The following is a 19,276-nucleotide window of genomic DNA, read 5'->3' as shown; positions in this document are numbered from 1 at the left end:
TCGTAGCGACCCCATGGACTGAAGCCTTCCAGGCTCCTCCATCCATGGGATTTTCCAGGCAAAAGAGTACTGGAGTAGATGTTTTCATTATATTTTATATGTTATATTATGAATAAATTCCAAATCAGGATAATAAGAAATGATAACATACTTGCTAAAAAAGGGGAGATATTGGGTTTGATACAGCCAAGAACCACTTGAATTATATGAACCAACACATTCTAATTTTCTCAAGTTATATTAAATTGAATTTCTATTGCTTGTCAAAAGAGTTCTGACCATTATAACCAAAAAGCACTAGATAAGAAAATACTGGGAGAAAATATGGGAATATTTTAAAATCATGAAATAGGAGAGAGACTTTCTAAGTATGGTATGAAATCTAAAATATGTACTATATAAATAATATATAAAAGATTAAGATCTTTGCTACATAGAGAGAACTCCTATAAAACAGTTTTTTAATTCTGTAATAGGAAAACCAAGCAAAGGATATTAATAAACAATTCATAAAAGAAAAAATATAAATACCTAATAATTATATGAAAATAAGCTTAATCAAATGAAAAAATTAAAGAGACACAAAAAGTAACTAGCATATTTTTGTCTATCAGATCATGAAAGAGAAAGACTGATAACAGTTTAATAAGGATGTTCCGTACACATTCAAATACTGTTGGTGAGAATATAATGCTATAGCCTTTCAGAAAGGCAATTGGACAGTATCAATTTTCAAATGGTCATATCCTTTGACCCAGCTTTCTCTCTTAGAATTTTATACTCCAGCAAGAGAATTTCAGAAAAACATCTACTTCTGCTTCACTGACTATGCGAAAGCCTTTGACTGCACAGATCACAACAAACTGGAAAATTCTTAAAAAGAGACTGGAATACCAGACCATCTTACATGTTTCCCGAGAAACCTGTACGCAGGTCAAGAAGTAACAGTTAGAACCAGACATGGAACAACAGATTGGTTCAAAATTGGGAAAGGAGTACATCAAGGCTGTGTACTATCATCATGCTTATTTAACTTATATGCAGAGTACATTATGCGAAATGTTGAGCTGGATGAATCACAAGCTAGAATCAAGATTGCTGGGAGAAATATCAACAAACTCAGATATGCAGATAATACCACCTTAATGGCAGAAAAATGAAGAGGAACTAAAGAGCCTCTTGATGAAGGTGAAAGAGGACAGTTGGTTTAAAAACTGTCTTTTTCTGGCTTTAAGCCAGAAAAAGCTGGCTTAAAACTCAACATTCAAGAAACTAAAATCATGGCGTCTGGTCCCATCACTTCATGGCAAATAGATGGGAGAAAAGTAGAAACAGTGAACAGTGACAGATTTTATTTTCTTGGGCTCCAAAATCACTGTGGATGGTGACTGCCACCAAGAAATTAAAGAAACTTTTCCTTGGAAGAAAAGTTATGACAAACCTAGACAGCATATTAAAAAGCAAAGACATCACTTAGGTGACAAAGGTCTGTATAGTCAAAGCTATTGTTTTTCCAGTAGTCATGTATGGATGTGAGAGCTGGACCATAAAGAAGGCTGAGTGACAAAGAATTGATGCTTTTGAACTGTGGCGTTGGAGAAGACTCTTGAAAGTCCCTTGGACTGCAAGGAGATCAAACCAATCAATACTAAAGGAAATCAACCATGAATATTCACTGCAAGGACTGATGCTGAAGTTGAAGCTCCAACATATGGCCACCTGATATGAAGAGCCGACTCTGGGAAAGATCCTGATGGTGGGAAAGACTTGAGGGCAGGAGAAGGGGGCGACAGAGGATGAGATAGTTGTATGTCATTACGGACTCAATGGACCTGAGTTTGAGCAAACTCCGGGAGACAGTGAAGGACAGAGAAGCCTGGCATGCTATAGTTCATGGGGTTGCAAAGAGTCGAACATGATTTAGCAACTGAACAATAACAAAATGAAAACAGCAACAACACCTACCATTTTACATGGCTTAAATGAGATACGCAGAAATAGCACAAAGCACAATCCTATGCATATGGCAAACACTTAAATATTTAGTGTTTATCATTCCTACTAAATGGTATCCATGAGATCAAGGACCACTATCTGTTTTGCTCACCATCATATCCCCAGTACCCAGTAAAGTGTCCCAACATAAAAGACACTCAATAAGTATTTGTTGAGTGAACGTTTTGTAGTCACAAGACTCTATATTCCTATTAAATTTCATATTAACTCCAACACTCCAATCTATTGAGGTCTTTTTGAATCCTAATATCATCCACTATATCCACTATCTCTTTCAGTATCTTCTGAAACTTTGATAAACATATCACCTAGATATTTACCTGAAATATTAATAAAAATGTTAACTAGAGACCTAGGTCATTAGTTTTATCATCCTTCAGTTTATCATCATTGGTAAACTGGTACTAGTTGAGTATAGACATTCAATTTGGCTTCATTTTCATTCTGCATATATATTCTCATCTTGTCCACAAAGATAGTAAGTATGAAAATCTTACTATGTCAATATGTCCTTCACTGAAACTACCCTTAAAAAGAATTTAAATAACAACTTAGCACTCACCTTTCAAAAGCTGGGGATCTCTCAGGACGAGTACTTCCTCGAGATCTGTATCTCTGAGTCACTGACAGCCGTGGAGGCCGACTTGGTCCCCAGAAGTCAGTGTGAGTTTGGTGACTCCTCTCATTGGCTCTGTTATCTTGGTCCAGTAGACTGCTACTTAGAAAGGGTCTAAAATCTTGGAAAAACATCGTGGGGTCCAAACGGTCCCAGAACTAGTAAAAACCAGAAATAAACAACATGTTACTTGTTTCAAGAAAAGGCGATAGAGGAAACAGGATGAAAAAATACTGAAAAAAAGAGAGGATTAACTTTTAAGACTTCAAAATTCAGCAGTTACAAATTTTAAAGATGTATGCTTCCCAATTTCATGGAGGAAAAAAGAGAAGTCTTGCAAGTGTATGCACAGGGGGAAAATTTTGTATACCAAGAAATAATTCCCTTCATATAGAAACAAGCCAATGGCCAGACCTTAATACTGAACTCATAGCCACATGGCTCTGACCAGTTTCCCACACTAAAATTAAAAACATGAACCAAAGGTTGATCATGAACTTCTGTCCTAAGTACAATCAATCATTTAGATCAACATTATAACCTTGTGTATTGTAACAATGACATCCAAATTTCTACCATAGAATAACCTAAGATTAAGTAAAATGGATGTATACACTTGTGGAAAAAAAAAGCATCAACACTACAAAGTGAAGAGAGATGTCTATAAAATACTTAACTTATAGAAGGTGAATGAGAAAGCTGTATCAAAGCTGTGCCAAAGCAGTGCAAGAATGTCTGATAAGGGCATTCTATTGTACACACTTTTTACTAAAAGCGTATTGACGTGGGACAGGCGTGTCTAGGGGCGAGGGGGAAGGGGAGTGTTTGTTCAGTTTTGCCAAGGAATCACTAAACAAAGAGTAAGAGGAAAAAATCCAAGTTACCTCTAAAATAATTTAAATTTTATTTGGGCATCAGATATTTCAAGAGTTCCACAGAACACAACTTACTTCACTCCATCCAACCAAGTACATAACTCTGGTCACATCCTGGTCTTTTCATGTTGTTTTAAAGTTTTAAATCAAGTTAAAAAAACCTCATTGTTTATTGTATTTTAGTATGTTACTAAAATATTAAACTACTCAGTACATGACCTTAGATCCTGAAATCCTCACAGCTCCTCCATCCCAGACTGATCTTTCTTCCAGAGACTCATACTAGCAACAGCCTCCTTTAGAAATACTCAGAGAAGGGTTAGCAGCTCAGTTGCACATTAAGCTAAGCTGATTCCAGGACCATTTCTAGTCTCAATCTACCTTCCAATAATTTGTCACATCAATTCTTGAAGTTAAGGGGTTTGTTTAGGTTTGTCAATAATGTTATTTTTTGCTAATTTTTCCGATTTATAATTTCTGCTTGATTTTCAAAGATGCTTTCTCCCTTTTTAGTTAAAAATATACAATAAATATAAATTATAAAAATGCAAGTGCAGAATATAAAATACAAAGTACAATATAGCTTCCATTCTCTCAGCTGTGACCAAACTCTACCCCTAATTCCAAAGAACTACTTAGAGGTTAATTTGGTATGCAGATTACCGATTTTTTGTTTTCTTGAGAGGGAATTGTTAAATTTTTATCTTTTGTTTTCCTTTTTATATTTTATGACTTTGTTGTTGTTGCTTGTTATATTTCTAGAACATAGGCGTCATTCCACTAATAGAAACTGACAGGACATAGACAGAATTATCTGATGAATACACACAATGACTAGAAAAGAAATATAAAGAGACTCAGTTTATGAAAAGTTTACCTTAGTTTATGAAAAGACTTAGTTTACCTCTGAGAAATCATCCCCCAAAATAGGTCCTATATTAACAACTGCAAAAACTAAACAAACCCAAATGAAATGAAAGCAAATAAAACTTCAAAACATTAAAGTACAGTGCAAAAAAATGGTATGACAAATTTAAGTCAGTTTTCAGCCTTTCAGTTAATAAAAAGCTGTGATTGTGTCTTTGTTTGGATTCAGGTCCTCCTTTTTAAATTATGCCCTAAAGCCCTTGCCCCAAGTGATGGGGGGGTTGGGGGGGGTTAAGCGGGGCAGTGGAACACCCAGTCTGTGACATCTGACAGCATGTGCTTTCACCGTGGGCCAGCACAGCAATGGTGACACTCCCCTATTCTCACTGGTAAAGCCTAGAATTTCAGATCTTTAAATATCTATGTGTACATACATTCACCAGGTTTTATAAACATACACACACATTTATTCAACAAATACTTATTGCGCTTGTACTATGTCCCAATCACTTTCTGGGAATGATTAGAATATAGCAGTTAACAAGATGTTAAAAAACAAATAAGAACTTGTGCCCTAACAGATTTCATTTTCAAGTGGGAAGAGAAACACTCTCCCTTTCTCCAAAAAAAAAAAAGCCATGAAAGGAAAAAAAGGCTTGCAATGAATAATTCAGAACACACAAAGGCATATCATTCTTTTCAACAATAGCACAGTATGGATGTTTTATGTTTTATATAGTCTTTAACATTTCTTATTATAATATATAGTATTTGACACATGTAAAATGCACAATAAATGAGGTATAAGAAAATAAAACAGGACTTCCCTGGTGGCACAGAAGATAAGACGTGACCTGCCAATGCAGGGAACATGGGTTCCATCCCTGGTCTGAGAAGATCTCACATACTGTGGACCAACAAGGTCTGTGTGCCACAACCACTGAAGCCCACACGCCCTAGAACCTGTGCTCCACAAGAGAAGCCATCACAATGAGAAGCCTGGGCACCGCAACAAAGAGGAGCCTCAGTTCTCCGTCAACTAGAGGAAGCCTGCACACAGCAATGAAGGCCCAGCGCAAACAAAAAAAGTAAAAATAAATAAATAAAATTTTTTTAAAAAGAAAACATATGGTCATGTAACCATCTCTTAGCTCATATGACCAAAACCACTGAAATCCTATGTCCCTCCCTCCCCCAACCTCCAGGGATATAACCACTACCCTCAATTTTTTCTTTACCATTCCTTAAATAGTTTTACCACGAATATACACATCCATAAATACAATGTGCCTTATGAATTAATATGAAAGTGCCTAATGAAAGCACTTGCTTTTCTGTCTCCACCTGTTGATACATTTATTTTCACACACACTTTATGCCACAATTTTAAAATCTTTTCTTCCCTCAATAAACGTAAGGACATACTGTTTTCAGTTTTTCGCCATTACAAACAGCCAGTGTGAACATTCTTATATATGTTTTCTGCTATAGAGACAGGAAGTTTCTGTTAGTGGTCTATACAACTTTATATATGGTCTATATTAATGCCAACAAATTGTTTTCCAAAGTGGTTGAACCAATTTACACCTCCGCTGTAAGTGTTGAAGGGTTTCCACTGTATCAAACCCTGGCTAACACTTGATAATAGGTCTTTTTTTAAAAATAGTTTTTACCAGTCTTCAAGACAGGAAACACTTATATCACCGAGAGGTTTCTCTTTGTTTTCTGTGTATAAGAATCTATAGAGGGTTGATTTCTAAAATGTATATTTTTCTGTCCTACTAAACTCAACAGGTCTATAGTAAGCGTGAAAGACTCCCTTCAGCATTTCTTGTACAGATGGTATAGACCATATAGTAATGAACTCCCTCAGCTATTGTTTATCTGGAAATGTCTTAATTTCTCCTTCATTCTTGAAGAGTTTTACTGGATTTAGAATTTCAAGGTAGCCGTGTTTGGTTTTTTTTTCAGCACTTTAAATATGTTATTTCACTGCCTTCTCAGTGCAGTTCAGTTCAGTCGCTCAGTCGTGTCTGACTCTTTGCGACCCCATGAACTGCAGCACGCCCTGCCTCCCTGTCCATCACCAACTCCCGGAGTTTACTCAAACTCATGTCCATTGAGTCGGTGATGCCATCCAACCATCTCATCCTCTGTCGTCCCCTTCTCCTCCCGCCTTCAATCTTTCCCAGCATCAGGGTCTTTTCAAATGAGTCAGCTCTTTGCATCAGGTGGCCAAAGTATTGGGAGTTTCAGCTTCAACATCAGTCCATCCAATGAACACCCAGGCCTGGTCTCCTTTAGGATGGACTGGTTGGATCTCCTTGCAGTCCAAGGGACTCTCGAGAGTCTTCTCCAACACCACAGTTCAAAAGCATCAATTCTTCGGCACTCAGCTTTCTTTATAGTCCATCTATACTATACCATCCTCTCACATCCATACATGACTACTGTAAAAACCATAGTTTTGACTAGACGGATCTTTGTTAGTAAATTAATATCTCTGCTTTTTTATATGCTGTCTAGGTTGGTCATAACTTTTCTTTCAGGGAGCAAGTGTCTTTCAATTTCATGGCTGCAGTCACCATCTGCAGTGATTTTGGAGCCCCCCAAAATAAAGTCTGTCACTGTTTCCTAGTCTTAAAAATTAATCCAACCTTGAAATCCTAGGACAAACACAAAATGTGGCTTATGATACATTGTTAGATTCTATTTCTCGTGTTTTGGATGAATTTCTACCTCTATGTTCAGGAATGAATTGGCCTGTAATTTTCCTTTTGTGTAATTTCCTTATCTGGTTTTGCTATCAGGTTATATATACTAGTTCCATAAAATACATTCTGAACTATTCCTCCTCTTTCATATGAATATCTGATAGCATAGTAATAGACCTTCTGGGTGTAAGCACTTTCAATTTGCTAGAAAGTACCCTCCAAAGGGGCTACCATTTTGTACTCTGACCAGAGCACAAGAGCTAACATTCTCTCATACTCTTGCTAACACTGCTTAAAATTTTCTAAAAATTCTAATATCCAATCTGAAGAGCAAAACATAATGTGCACATCAATTAAGATTTCTGTAAACAATACTGAGGTAGCACCTTTTCAACTGTCATTTGTACTTCTTACCATATCAGACATTCCTTTGCTTTCTAGAAATAGCCTCCATCTGTCAGAAATGACTGGTTTCTAGTCTGAAAGTGTTCAACCGAGTTTTTCTTGACCCAGAAGTCCAAAGTAAACACAGCATTTAAAAACCCATAACTATACTTGCTTTTATCAGGTGAATAAGTATAAGCAACCTCCTCCATGTTCCCCATTACCTATCTCACTGAGGTAAACTATAGGAAGAAATGTATAATTCCCTCACTGTTTGACTAAAGTGCTACAGCGTTTGCTCACAGAAAGGAACTCTCAACGCAATCATTATATTCATTATAATTAACGGTCAGTTCAGGTCAGTTCAGTCGCTCAGTCGTGTCCGACTCTTTGCGAACCCGTGAACCGCAGCACGCCAGGCCTCCCTGTCCATCACCAACTCCCAGAATTTACTCAAACTCATGTCCATTGAGTCGGTGATGCCATCCAGCCATCTCATCCTCAGTTGTCCCCTTTTCCTCCGGCCTTCAATCTTTCCCAGTATCAGGGTCTTTTCAAATGAGTCAGTTCTTCGCATGAGGTGGCCAAAGTTTTGGAGTTTCAGCTTCAAAATCAGTCCTTCCAATGAATATTTAGGACTGATTTCCTTTACAATGGACTGGTTGGATCTCCTTGCAGTCCAAGGGACTCTCAAGAGTCTGCTCCAACACCAGTTCAAAAGCATCAATTCTTCGGAACTCAGCTTTCTTTATAGTCCAACTCTCACATCCATACATGACCACTTGAAAAACCATAGCTCTGACGAGACGGACCTTTGCTAGCAAAGTAATGTCTCTGCTTTTTAATATGCCGTCTAGGTTCGTCATAACTTTTCTTCCAAGGAGTGAGCGTCTTTTAATTTCATGGTTGCAGTCACCATCTGCAGTGATTTTGGAGCCCCTCAAAATAAAGTCGGTCACTGTTTCCACTGTTTCTCCATCTACTTGCCATGAAGTGATGGGACCGGATGCCATAATCTTTTGTTTTCTGAATATTGAGCTTTAAGCCAACTTTTTCACTCTGCTCTTTCACTTTCATCAAGAGGCTCTTTAGTTCTTCACTTTCTGCCATAAGGGTGGTGTCATCTGCATATCTGAGGTTATTGATATTTCTCCTGGCAATCTTGATTCCAGTTTGTGCTTCATTCATTCCAGGGTTTCTCATGATGTACTTTGCATATAAGTTAAATAAGCAGGGTGACAATATACAGCCTTGACGTACTCCTTTTCCTATTTGGAACCAGTCTGTCGTTCCATGTCCAGTTCTAACTGTTGCTTCCTGACCTGCATACGGGTTTCTCATGAGGCAGGTCACGTGGTCTGGTATTCCCATCTCTTTCAGAATTTTCCACAGTTTCTTGTGATCCACACAGTCAAAGGCTTTGGCATAGTCAATAAAGCAGAAATAGATGTTTTTCTGGAACTCTCTCACTGTTTTGATGATCCAGCGGATGTTGGCAATTTGATCTCTGGTTCCTCTGTCTTTTCTAAAACAAGCTTGAACATCTGGAAGTTCATGGCTCACGTATTGTTGAAGCCTGGCTTGGAGAATTTTGAGCATTACTTTACTAGCGTGTGAGATGAGTGCAATTGTGCGGCAGTTTGAGCATCCTTTGGCATTGCCTTTCTTTGGGATTGGAATGAAAACTGACCTTTTCCAGTCCTGTGGCCACTCAGGAGTTTTCCATATTTGCTGGCATATTGAGTGCAGCACTTTCATAGCATCCTCCTTTAGGATTTGAAATAGCTCAACTGGAATTCCATCACCTCCACTAGCTTTGTTCGTAGTGATGCTTCCTAAGGCCCACTTGACTTTGCATTCCAGGATGTCTGGCTCTAGGTAAGGGATCAATCACACCATCGTGATTATCTGGGTAGTGAAGATCTTTTTTGTACACTTCTGTGTATTCTTGCCACCTCTTCTTAATATCTTCTGCTTGTTAGGTCCATATCATTTCTGTCCTTTATTGTGCCCATCTTTGCATGAAATGTTCCCTTGGTATCTCTCATTTTCTTGAAGAGATCTCTAGTCTTTTCCATTCTACTGTTTTCCTCTATTTCTTTGCACTGATCACTGAGGAAGGGTTTTTATCTCTCCTTGCTATTCTTTGGAACTCTGCATTCAAATTGGTATGTCTTTCCTTTTCTCCTTTGCTTTTTGCTTCTCTTCTTTTCACAGGTATTTGTCAGGCCTCCTCAGACAGCCATTTTGCTTTTTTCCATTTCTTTTTCTTGGGGATGGTCCCACTGTATAATCATAAGGGATTTGATTTAGGTCATACCTGAATGGTCTAGTGGTTTTCCCTCCTTTCTTCAATTTAAGTCTGAATTTGGCAATAAGGAGTTCATGATCTGAGCCACAGTCTCCTCCCGGTCTTGTTTTTCCTGACTGTATAGAGCGTCTCCATCTTTGGCTGCTAAGAATATAATCAATCTGATTTTGGTGTTGATCAACTGGTGATGTCCATGTTTAGAGTCTTCTCTTGCGTTGCTGGAAGAGGGTGTTTGCTATGACCAGTGCGTTCTCTTGGCAAAACTCTATTAGCCTTTGGCCTGCTTCATTCTGTACTCCAAGGTGAAATTTGCCTGTTACTCCAGGCGTTTCTTGACTTCCTACTTTTGCATTCCAGGCCCTAAAATGAAAAGGACATGTTTTTTTGGTGTTAGTTCTAGAAGGTCTTGTAGGTCTTCATAGAACTGTTCAACTTCAGCTTCTTCAGCATTACTGGTCGGGGCATAGGCTTGGATTACTGTGATACTGAATGGTTTGCCTTGGAAGCGAACAGAGATCATTCTGTTGTTTTTGAGATTGCATCCAAGTACTGCATTTCAGACTCTTGCTGACTATGATGGCTACTCCATTTCTTCTAAGGGATTCTTGCCCACAGTAGTAGATATAACGGTCATCTGAATTAAATTCACCCATTCCAGTCCATTTAAATTTGCTGATTCCTAAAATGTTGACGTTCACTCTTGCCATCTCCTGTTTGACCACTTCCAATTTGCCTTGATTCATGGACCTAACATTCCAGGTTCCTATGCAATATTGCTCTTTACAGCATCAGATCTTGCTTCCATCACCAGTCACATCCACAACTGGGTGTTGTTTTTGCTTTGGTTCCGTCTCTTCTTTCTTTCTGGAGTTATTTCTCCACTGATCTCCAGTGGCATATTGGGAACCTATCCACCTGGGGAGTTCATCTTTCAGTGTCCTATCTTTTTGCCTTTTCATACTGTTCATGGGATTCTCAAGGCAAGAATATTAAAGTGGTTTGTCATTCCCTTCTCCAGTGGACCACATTTTGTCAGAACTCTCCACTATGACCCATCCGTCTTGGGTGGCCCTACACGGCATGGCTCATAGTTTCATTGAGTTAGACAAGGCTGTGGTCCATGTGATTAGATTGGTTAGTTTTCTGTGATTGTGGTTTTCAGTCTATCTGCCCTCTGATGAAGAAGGAAAGAGGCTTATGGAAGCTTCCTGGTGGGAGAGAGTGACTGAGGGGGAAACAGGGTCTTGTTCTGATGGGCGGGTCCATGCTCAGTAAATCTTTAATCCAATTTTCTGTTGAAGGATGGGGCTGTGTTAAGCTAAAAACTAAATATTTGAAAAAAAATTTATTGAAGTATAGCTGATTTGCAATATTATGTTAGTTTCAGGTACAAGCAAAGTGATTCAGTCATATATGTGTATGTGTGTAATATATGTATGTATGTATGTGTGTGTGTGTATATATATATATATATATCCTTGTTGTTTATCTATTTCATATATAGCTGTGTTATCAGTTAATCCCAAACTCCTGATTTATCTTTTCCCCTTTGTTAGTCTGTTTTCTATGTGGGTCTTTTTTATAAATAAGTTCACTCATGTCTTTTTTTAGATTCTGCAGGTAAGTGATATTATATGTTATTTATCTTTCTCTGTCTGACTTACTTCACTTAGTATGAAAATTTCTAGGTCCATCCATGTTGGTACAAATGGCATGATTATTTTTTAATGGCTGGGTAATATTCTACATGTCTGCATATGTATATGTGTGTGTGTAGCTCACATCTCATCCTTTCATCTGTCAGTGGACATTTAGGTTGCTTTCATGTCTTGGCTACTGTAAATAGTGCTGCTGTGAACACTGGAGTACATATATCTTTTCAAATTAGACTTTTTGTCTTTTCCAGATATATGCCCAGGAGTGAGATTGCTGGATCATATGGTAATTTTATTTTTAGTTTTTTGTTTTTCTTAAGATTATTTATTGTTGTTTGTGTTGGGTCTTTGTTGCTATGCACAGGCTTTCTCTAGTTGCGGACAGCAGAGGCTACTCTCTAGTTGTAGTACATGGGCTTCTCATTACGGAGGCTTCTCTTGTTGAGGAGCACAGGCTCTAGGGTACACAGGTTTCAGTAGTTATGAAGCATGGGCTCAGCAGTTGTGGCTCACAGGTTCCAGAGGGCTGGCTTAGTAGTTGTGGCGCATAGGCTTAGTCAGCCCACGGCATGTGGGATCTTCCTGGACCAGGGATCAAACCCATGTCCCCTGCACTGGCAGGCAGATTCTTAACCACTAGACTACCAGGGAAGCCCTACTTTTAGTTTTTTAAGGAATCTCCATACTGTTCTCCAAAGTGGCTGCACCAATTTACATTCCCATCAACAGTGTGGGAGGGTTCCCTTTTCTCTACACCCTTTTCAGCATTTATTATTTGCCGACTTGTTCGTGATAGCTATCACTGTGGTTTTGATTTGCATTTCTATAATAATTAGTAATGCTGAGCATCTTTTCATGTGCCTACTGGTCATCTATATATATATATCTATATATATATCTTCGTCAGATAAATATTTGAAATTTTTGATTAGAAGAAAAATTAAGCACCAAACTCAATAATATCAATAATCTGCATTGATAATTACACATGAATTACTGCATCTAACATTTTTAAAAATTCTGAAGGAACCCAAGCTTAGAAGCAGCTTCAACATCAGCATAACGCACTTTCTACTTGTTTGGAAACTGCAAATTAGTGCAGACAGAGAGTAGTGGTCAATCTATTTGTCCCAAGATACTATTGTATGTTGACCATACAGCACCTGATAAAAAGAGCACACCACACATTTTTATACCAAATCAACACTAAGGATAAGAATAGCTTCAGGTCATTTGCCTCTGAGCAGACTTAGGACAAACCTAAGAGAAAAAAACAGCTCATACCACAAAACTAGGTATTCAAGACGAGTTAAAAACAGATATTCAGTTTATTTTAGATTCTCTTCTCACATAGGTTATCGCAAGAATACCATTATAAAGTTTTGGTGAAACATTCCAAAGATTTACAGAAACAGCCTATTTGACAAGCTCTATCTTGAAAAACTGAAAATGTTACTCTGTATTGGAGATAAAAAGATGATGCTTCAAAAAATATGTGGGCTGAAATACTTACATGTTTCAATATAAAAATGATGGAGTGATTTCCCCAGTGGTCCAGTGGCTAAGACTGTGCTACCAATGCAGGGCCTGGCTCCCTGGTTAGGGAACTAGATCCCACATGCAACTGAGAGTGCCTGCATGCTGCAACTAAGACCTGGTGCAGCGAAATAAATAAATAATATGGACAATTAACAAAATTTGCTATAAGCTAACCATGATTATATAAGCTAATCAGAAGAACTATACAAAAAAGATCTTAATGACCCAGATAACCACGATGGTGTGATCACTCACCTAGAGCCAGACATCCTAGAGTCCGAAGCATCACTACGAACAAAGCTAGTGAGGTGATGAAATTCCAGCTGAGCTATTTCAAGTCCTAAAAGATGATGCTGTGAAAGTGCTGCACTCAATATGTCAGCAAATTTGGAAAATTCATCAGTGGCCACAGGACTGGAAAAGGTCAGTTTTCATTCCAATCCCAAAGAAAGGCAATGCTAAAGAATGTTCAAACTATACAAGTTGCACTCATCTCACATGTTAACCAAGTAATGCTCAAAATTCTCCAAGCGAGGATGTATGCTGCATGTGGGATCTAGTTCCCTGACCAGGGAGCCAACTCAGGCCCCCTGCATTGGGAGTACAGTCTTAGTCACTGGACCACTGGGGAAGTCACTCCATCTTTTTTATATTGAAACATGTAAGTATTTCAGCCCATATATTTATTGAAGCATCATCTTTTTACCTCCAATGCAGAGTAACACTTCCAGTTTTTCAAGACAGAAATTGTTAAGTAGGCACTAGCAAAGTAATGCTCAAAATTCTCCAGGCAAGGCTTAAACAGTACGTGAACCATAAACTTCCAGATGTTCAAGCTGGATTTAGAAAACACAGAGGAACCAGAGATCAAGTTGCCAACATCCGTTGGATCACTGAAAAAGCAAGAAAATTCCAGAAAAACATCTACTTCTGCTTTATTGACTATGCCAAAGCCTTTGACTGTGTGGATCACAACAAACTATGGAACATTCTTCAGGAGATGGGAACACCAGACCACCTGACCTGCCTCCTGAGATATCTGCATGCAGGTCAAGAAGCAACAGTTAAAACTGAACATGGAATAACAGATTGGTTCCAAATTGGGAAAGGAGTACGTCAAGGCTGTATATATTGTCACCTTGCTTATTTAACTTATATGCAGAGTACATCATGCAAAATGCCAGGCTGGATGAAGCACAAGCTGGAATCAAGACTGCAGGGAGAAATATGAACAACTTCACATATGCATATGACACCACCCTCATGGCAGAAAGTGAAGAGAAACTAAAGAGCCTCTTGATGAAAGTGAAAGAGAGTGAATAAGCTGGCTTAAAACTCAACATTCAAAAAACTATCATCATGGCATGCATCCAGTCCCATCACTTCATGGTAAATAGATGGGGAAACAATGGAAACAGTAACAGACTTTATTCTCTTGGGCTCCCAAATGACTGCAGGTGGTCGACTGCAGCCATAAAATTAAGAGACGCTTGCTCCTTGGAAGAAAAGCTATAACCAACCTAGACACAGACAGCATATTAAAAAGCAGAGACATTCCTTTGCCAACAAAGGTCTGTCTATTGAAACTACGGTTTTTCCAGTAGTCATGTATGGATGTGAGAGTTGGACCACAAAGGAAGCTGAACTCCGAAGAACTGATGCTTTTGAACTGTGGTGTTGGAGAAGACTCTTGAGAGTCCCTTGGACAGTAAGATCAAACCAGTCAATCCTAAAGGAAATCAGTCCTGAATATTCATTGGAAGGACTGATGCTGAAGCTGAGGCTCCAATACTTTGGCCACCTGATGTGAAGAACTCACTCCTTGGAAAAGACCCTGATGCTGGGAAAGATTGAAGGCGAGAGGAGTAGGGGACGACAGAGGATAAGATGGTTGGATGGCATCACAGACTCAATGGACATGAGCTTGAGCAAGTTTCAGGAGTTGGTGATGGACAGGGTGGCCTGGCGTGCTGCAGTCTATGAGGTCGCAAAGAGTCGGACACGACTGAGCAACTGAACTGAACCATGATTATATGAGCACCTCTTAAATACTATGGTCAGTTCTTTGAAAAGTTAAAGAGCTACTATATGGCCCAGCAATTTCCCTCCTACTTATATACTTGAGAACACACAAAATACATACACAAAAAAATTATACATATTCACAGCAATGTTATTCAAAATGGCTAAAAAGTGTAAATAATGGAAATATCTATCAACTGTTGAGCAGATAAACAAAATGTAGTATATCCATACAGCAGAAGATCACGCGGCCATAAAAAAATAATTAAGTGCTGATACATGCTAAAACACAGATATGTCAAGAAAACATTATGTTAACTGAGTCAGTCACAAAGGTCAAAGGGGACAACAGAAGATGAGATGGCTAGATGGCATCATCGACTCAATGGACATGGGTTTGGGTGGACTCAGGGAGTTGGTGATAGACGAGGAGGCCTGGTGTGCTGCAGTTCGCGGGGTCGCAAAGAGTCGGACACAACTGAGTGACTGAACTGAACTGAACTGATGGTGATATAAGTTTGTGAATACACCAAAACCACAAAATGTACACTTTACACAGGATGTGAATTATATCTCCAAAAAACAAATTATGATCTACAGAGATGAGTCAGCCGAGGATGATTTCAAAATTACTAACTTTAGAAATGCAATTTTGAAAAAAGTTCACAAGCAATTTTACAAAAGCACTAAATCAAGATACAGAACATTTTCATCCCCTCCTCCTGCCCCTCCCTGCCCTCAAGCAGCCACTGATCATTCTGTGATTTGCATTTTCTCGAATTTTATGCTTTCTAGGAGTTCATGTAAAGGGAATCCTACTATATGTATTCTTTGACTTCTTTCATTCAGCTTAATTACTTTGAGATTCATTCTAATTTTTACATGAATCAAGGGTTTATGTTGAGTCACATTCCACATACTTTATATTGCTGAGTAGTATTTCCATACTATGGATATACCACAATTTGTTTATCCATCCACCTGTTGATGGGCACTTGGATTGTTTCTAATTTTTATTATTACAAATAGTTGCTGTGCACAATTATGTACATATCTTAGGGGAGTACAGTGGTTGAATCATAAGGCTGATATTTCTAAAAAAAAAAAAAAAAGCCTGTTGGCTAAACTGGTTAGACCATTTTTACAATCAATTTCAGTTGCTCCACAGCCTTACCAAAAGTTAGTATCTTCAATCTTTTAAAGTTTAGCCATCCTGATAGCTATGTAGTAGTTCATTTTGGTGAGTTGTTTTTTTGGTTTTTTTTGGCCATACCACACAGCATTTGGGATCTTAGTTTCCCATCCAGGGATTGAACCATGCCCTCCATGCCCTCTCCAGTGGAAGTTCGAGAGAGTCCTAACAACTGGACCACCAGGGAATTCCCTCATTGTGGTTTTAATGGGCATTTTCCTAACTACTCAATGGACATGAATTTGAGCAAACTCCAGAAGATCGTGGGGGACAGAGGAGCCTGGCATGCTGCAGTCCATGCAGTCACAAAGAATCAGAGGCAACTAAACAACCGAACAACAACAACAAACAACTAACGATGTTGAGATTTCTTTTGCCATCTATATACCTTCTTTGGTAAAGGAGATTGTTTAAATATTTTGCAATTTTTAAAAAATGGGTTGTTTTCTCATTATTTCATTTTAAGAGGTCTCTACATAGCCTGGATACAAGTTTTCAATCAAATATAAAATTCCCAAATTTTATAAAAATACAGAGTATTCAAATGCTATTCACAAAGAAAAAAATATGATGTCCAGTGCCCCACCACCACCCCTTAAAATGTAAACAGTGTGCCATAAATTATCTCTTGAAAAGCACCTTTTTCCAAATGAGTTTAAGCTTACAGGCTCTAGATGTGGTCAACTGGCAGTCACTGAACAAAAAACTGGCAAGGCTGACACCAAAATTATTTTCTCTTTCATTCTTCTTCCTTCAGTTACCATTGAGATTACATTACATTCTTTGCTTGGCAACAGAATTACTGTTGTGAACCTAGTACTGAATTAGAGAAACATAGTTATTCTTTGGACAACTGCTGAAGAGTTCTGGAGTTGATATTTCTAAATGGACTGGATGTGAAGTAGGTAGCACTGTGAAATGAGCTCTTTTAACTCTTTATACCAAAAAGTGAGACAGATGAAAGATTTGGTTGAATTAATTCAACTTTTAAGATCACATCCAGGGTGCAGCTGCTCAAAGAATCCAAACTCTACCTGGCATTTGAGTACAAGCCCTCTGGCTGAGACTGAGAAGAAGAGCAAACAGCTAAAAGGAAGACTTACTTGGGAAAAGAAAGTGAAAGATTTTAAATCTTTAACTTCTTTTTACTAGGTTTAATCATTTAAAATTACCATCTTTGTAGGTCAAGAACAATAGAATATCAACAATTTTATTTAGTTCAGCTTAATTTAATGTTGTTCTTGATTACTTCAGAGCATTCTCCACAGGTCCCAGGAGCACACACAAAAGAGCACAGTTGGTACTGGAGAGAGACTTCCTAAAGACAGACATAATATTGCCCTCCCAGACTACTCATCTCCTTGCCTAACTGCCAGAGGTACTAGTCCCAGATCCCTGCTAACTACAGACTTCAATTACTAAATTCAAAGGTGAGAAGGGAAGACTCAAGAGCTTTCACGTCCACTTCTAACCTCTTTATTCATTCCTCATTATTCTTTCCTCCCAGAGGAATGATGCATCTGATTGGTAAGTAGCAAAAACCTAACATCTGCTAAGTCATATTTCTCCAGTTGATGGAGTTCATGTATAAGGACCCTACACAAAGGACAAAGAAGTGGTTTCGAGTATTTGTGCCTGCTCTGCTGCCTCTAATTCTCAGGAGGGGCACCCTGTGCAAACGTAGGATGTCCATTTGGCCACAGATCAAATGTGGTTTCCAATTTCACTGAATAAAAATTAAATCTTTATTTCCATCTCCCTAGCATCTATGCTTTACTTCTCAACATGTTCTAGACTCTGAGATGAAGTGAAGAGGTATGATCAATAATCAACCATCATGTATAGCCAGACATGTTTTAACACAGGATAACAGTTTAATACAGAGAAGGCATGAAAGAATATGAAGTCATAAAATATATAACTCTTCTAATTATGAAGAGACAAGAAAAAAATTTATGCTATAATCCTAAGTAAATTTTAAAAATCAGAAATACAACATAGCATATTCTATGATCATATCTGAAAACAGTTATGAAGCATGAATGTGAGAAATGGAAAGTATGAGAAAGAAAGAAACAAAATGAGAGGGGGAGGGAAGGAAAGGAAGAAATAAAAAATAAGGTAATGATAATATGGAAGACTTTTAAAAAAATCTTCTTAATGTTGTTATAATATCTTTCAGTATCTATGCCTCAGGACAAAACCTGAAAGGAAATATATAAAGAAAGGGGGTTCTTAGAATAGTGGAACTCCAGATGTATTTTAACACCTTTTTTATTGCCCAATGCAATGCTGTATATGTACCAAAACAAATTTTATTTAAATAAACATAAATCAGGCTGCTCAGAGTACCTTGCCTTCTTGTACACCTGAGAGTTCTTTTTCTAGAAAACCATCTTTCTTATTTTCTGCTAATCTGAGGCAGAAGCCATAGCCACTCTTGCACTGTAGTGATATACTCAGGAAAGCTGAGACTTCGAGATCAAATGTCTCACCGGCACCAGCTCATGATCAGAAGCTTTCATGTAATCAATGAAACACTCAGAGAGCAATGGGCTCAATTCCCCAGATTATCAACAGGGACCTCAGTATAGCTATGTTCTCTCTCCCTACAATCTGTTAGCAACATTTATAAATTCACTCTCCACCAATCCTCACACACTACTCAAACATAGTCCCCATTTCACTGGCAACTCTTCTCCATCCTCATCTACTCTTCCTGTTTCATCCACCCCAGATCTCATTTAGGGGGAAAAAAAAAAAAAATACACACACACACACACACACGCTTGGACTAAGCCTCTTCTAATACATCCAGTGTTTTAAGAATCCAGCATTAATAAATACTAATTAAGAAAATAATCTCTTCATTGTACAAGCAACTCTGAAGAAAAATAGAGCAAAACTGAGCATAAGCATTTGCTGGAATTATCAACTGAAATATAGAAAAGAAAAACAACTCTTGTTTCCAAACATAATTTTCTTTCTAAGCTTTTCCTCTAGGGATATGGGTATAATTATGAACTTAAAGCCTATGAACACTGTCTATAGAGGAAAAGTGTGTGTGTTTTTTCATCTCTTTGCT

General features: G+C 38.1%; 1 protein-coding gene across 6 annotated transcripts in view; it reads right to left on the bottom strand.

Annotated features, from left to right (window-relative positions):
* Nucleotides 1-19,276, bottom strand: part of RNF115 (ring finger protein 115) — a 66,865-nt gene that overhangs the window by 22,263 nt on the left and 25,326 nt on the right. For all 6 annotated transcript variants that reach the window (XM_081495172.1, XM_081495167.1, XM_081495170.1 and 3 more), the window contains one exon: nt 2,579-2,790. In XM_081495172.1, the coding sequence (XP_081351298.1) occupies nt 2,579-2,790 (212 nt within the window). The remainder of the gene's footprint in view (nt 1-2,578; nt 2,791-19,276) is intronic.

Source organism: Giraffa tippelskirchi, chromosome 5 (assembly GCF_054371585.1).
Source record: "Giraffa tippelskirchi isolate mGirTip1 chromosome 5, T2T-mGirTip1v1.2.pri, whole genome shotgun sequence".
Classification (NCBI taxonomy): Eukaryota; Metazoa; Chordata; class Mammalia; order Artiodactyla; family Giraffidae; genus Giraffa; species Giraffa tippelskirchi.
Note: the sequence above shows the minus strand (reverse complement) of the source record. Positions and strands in the feature narration are given on the sequence as shown.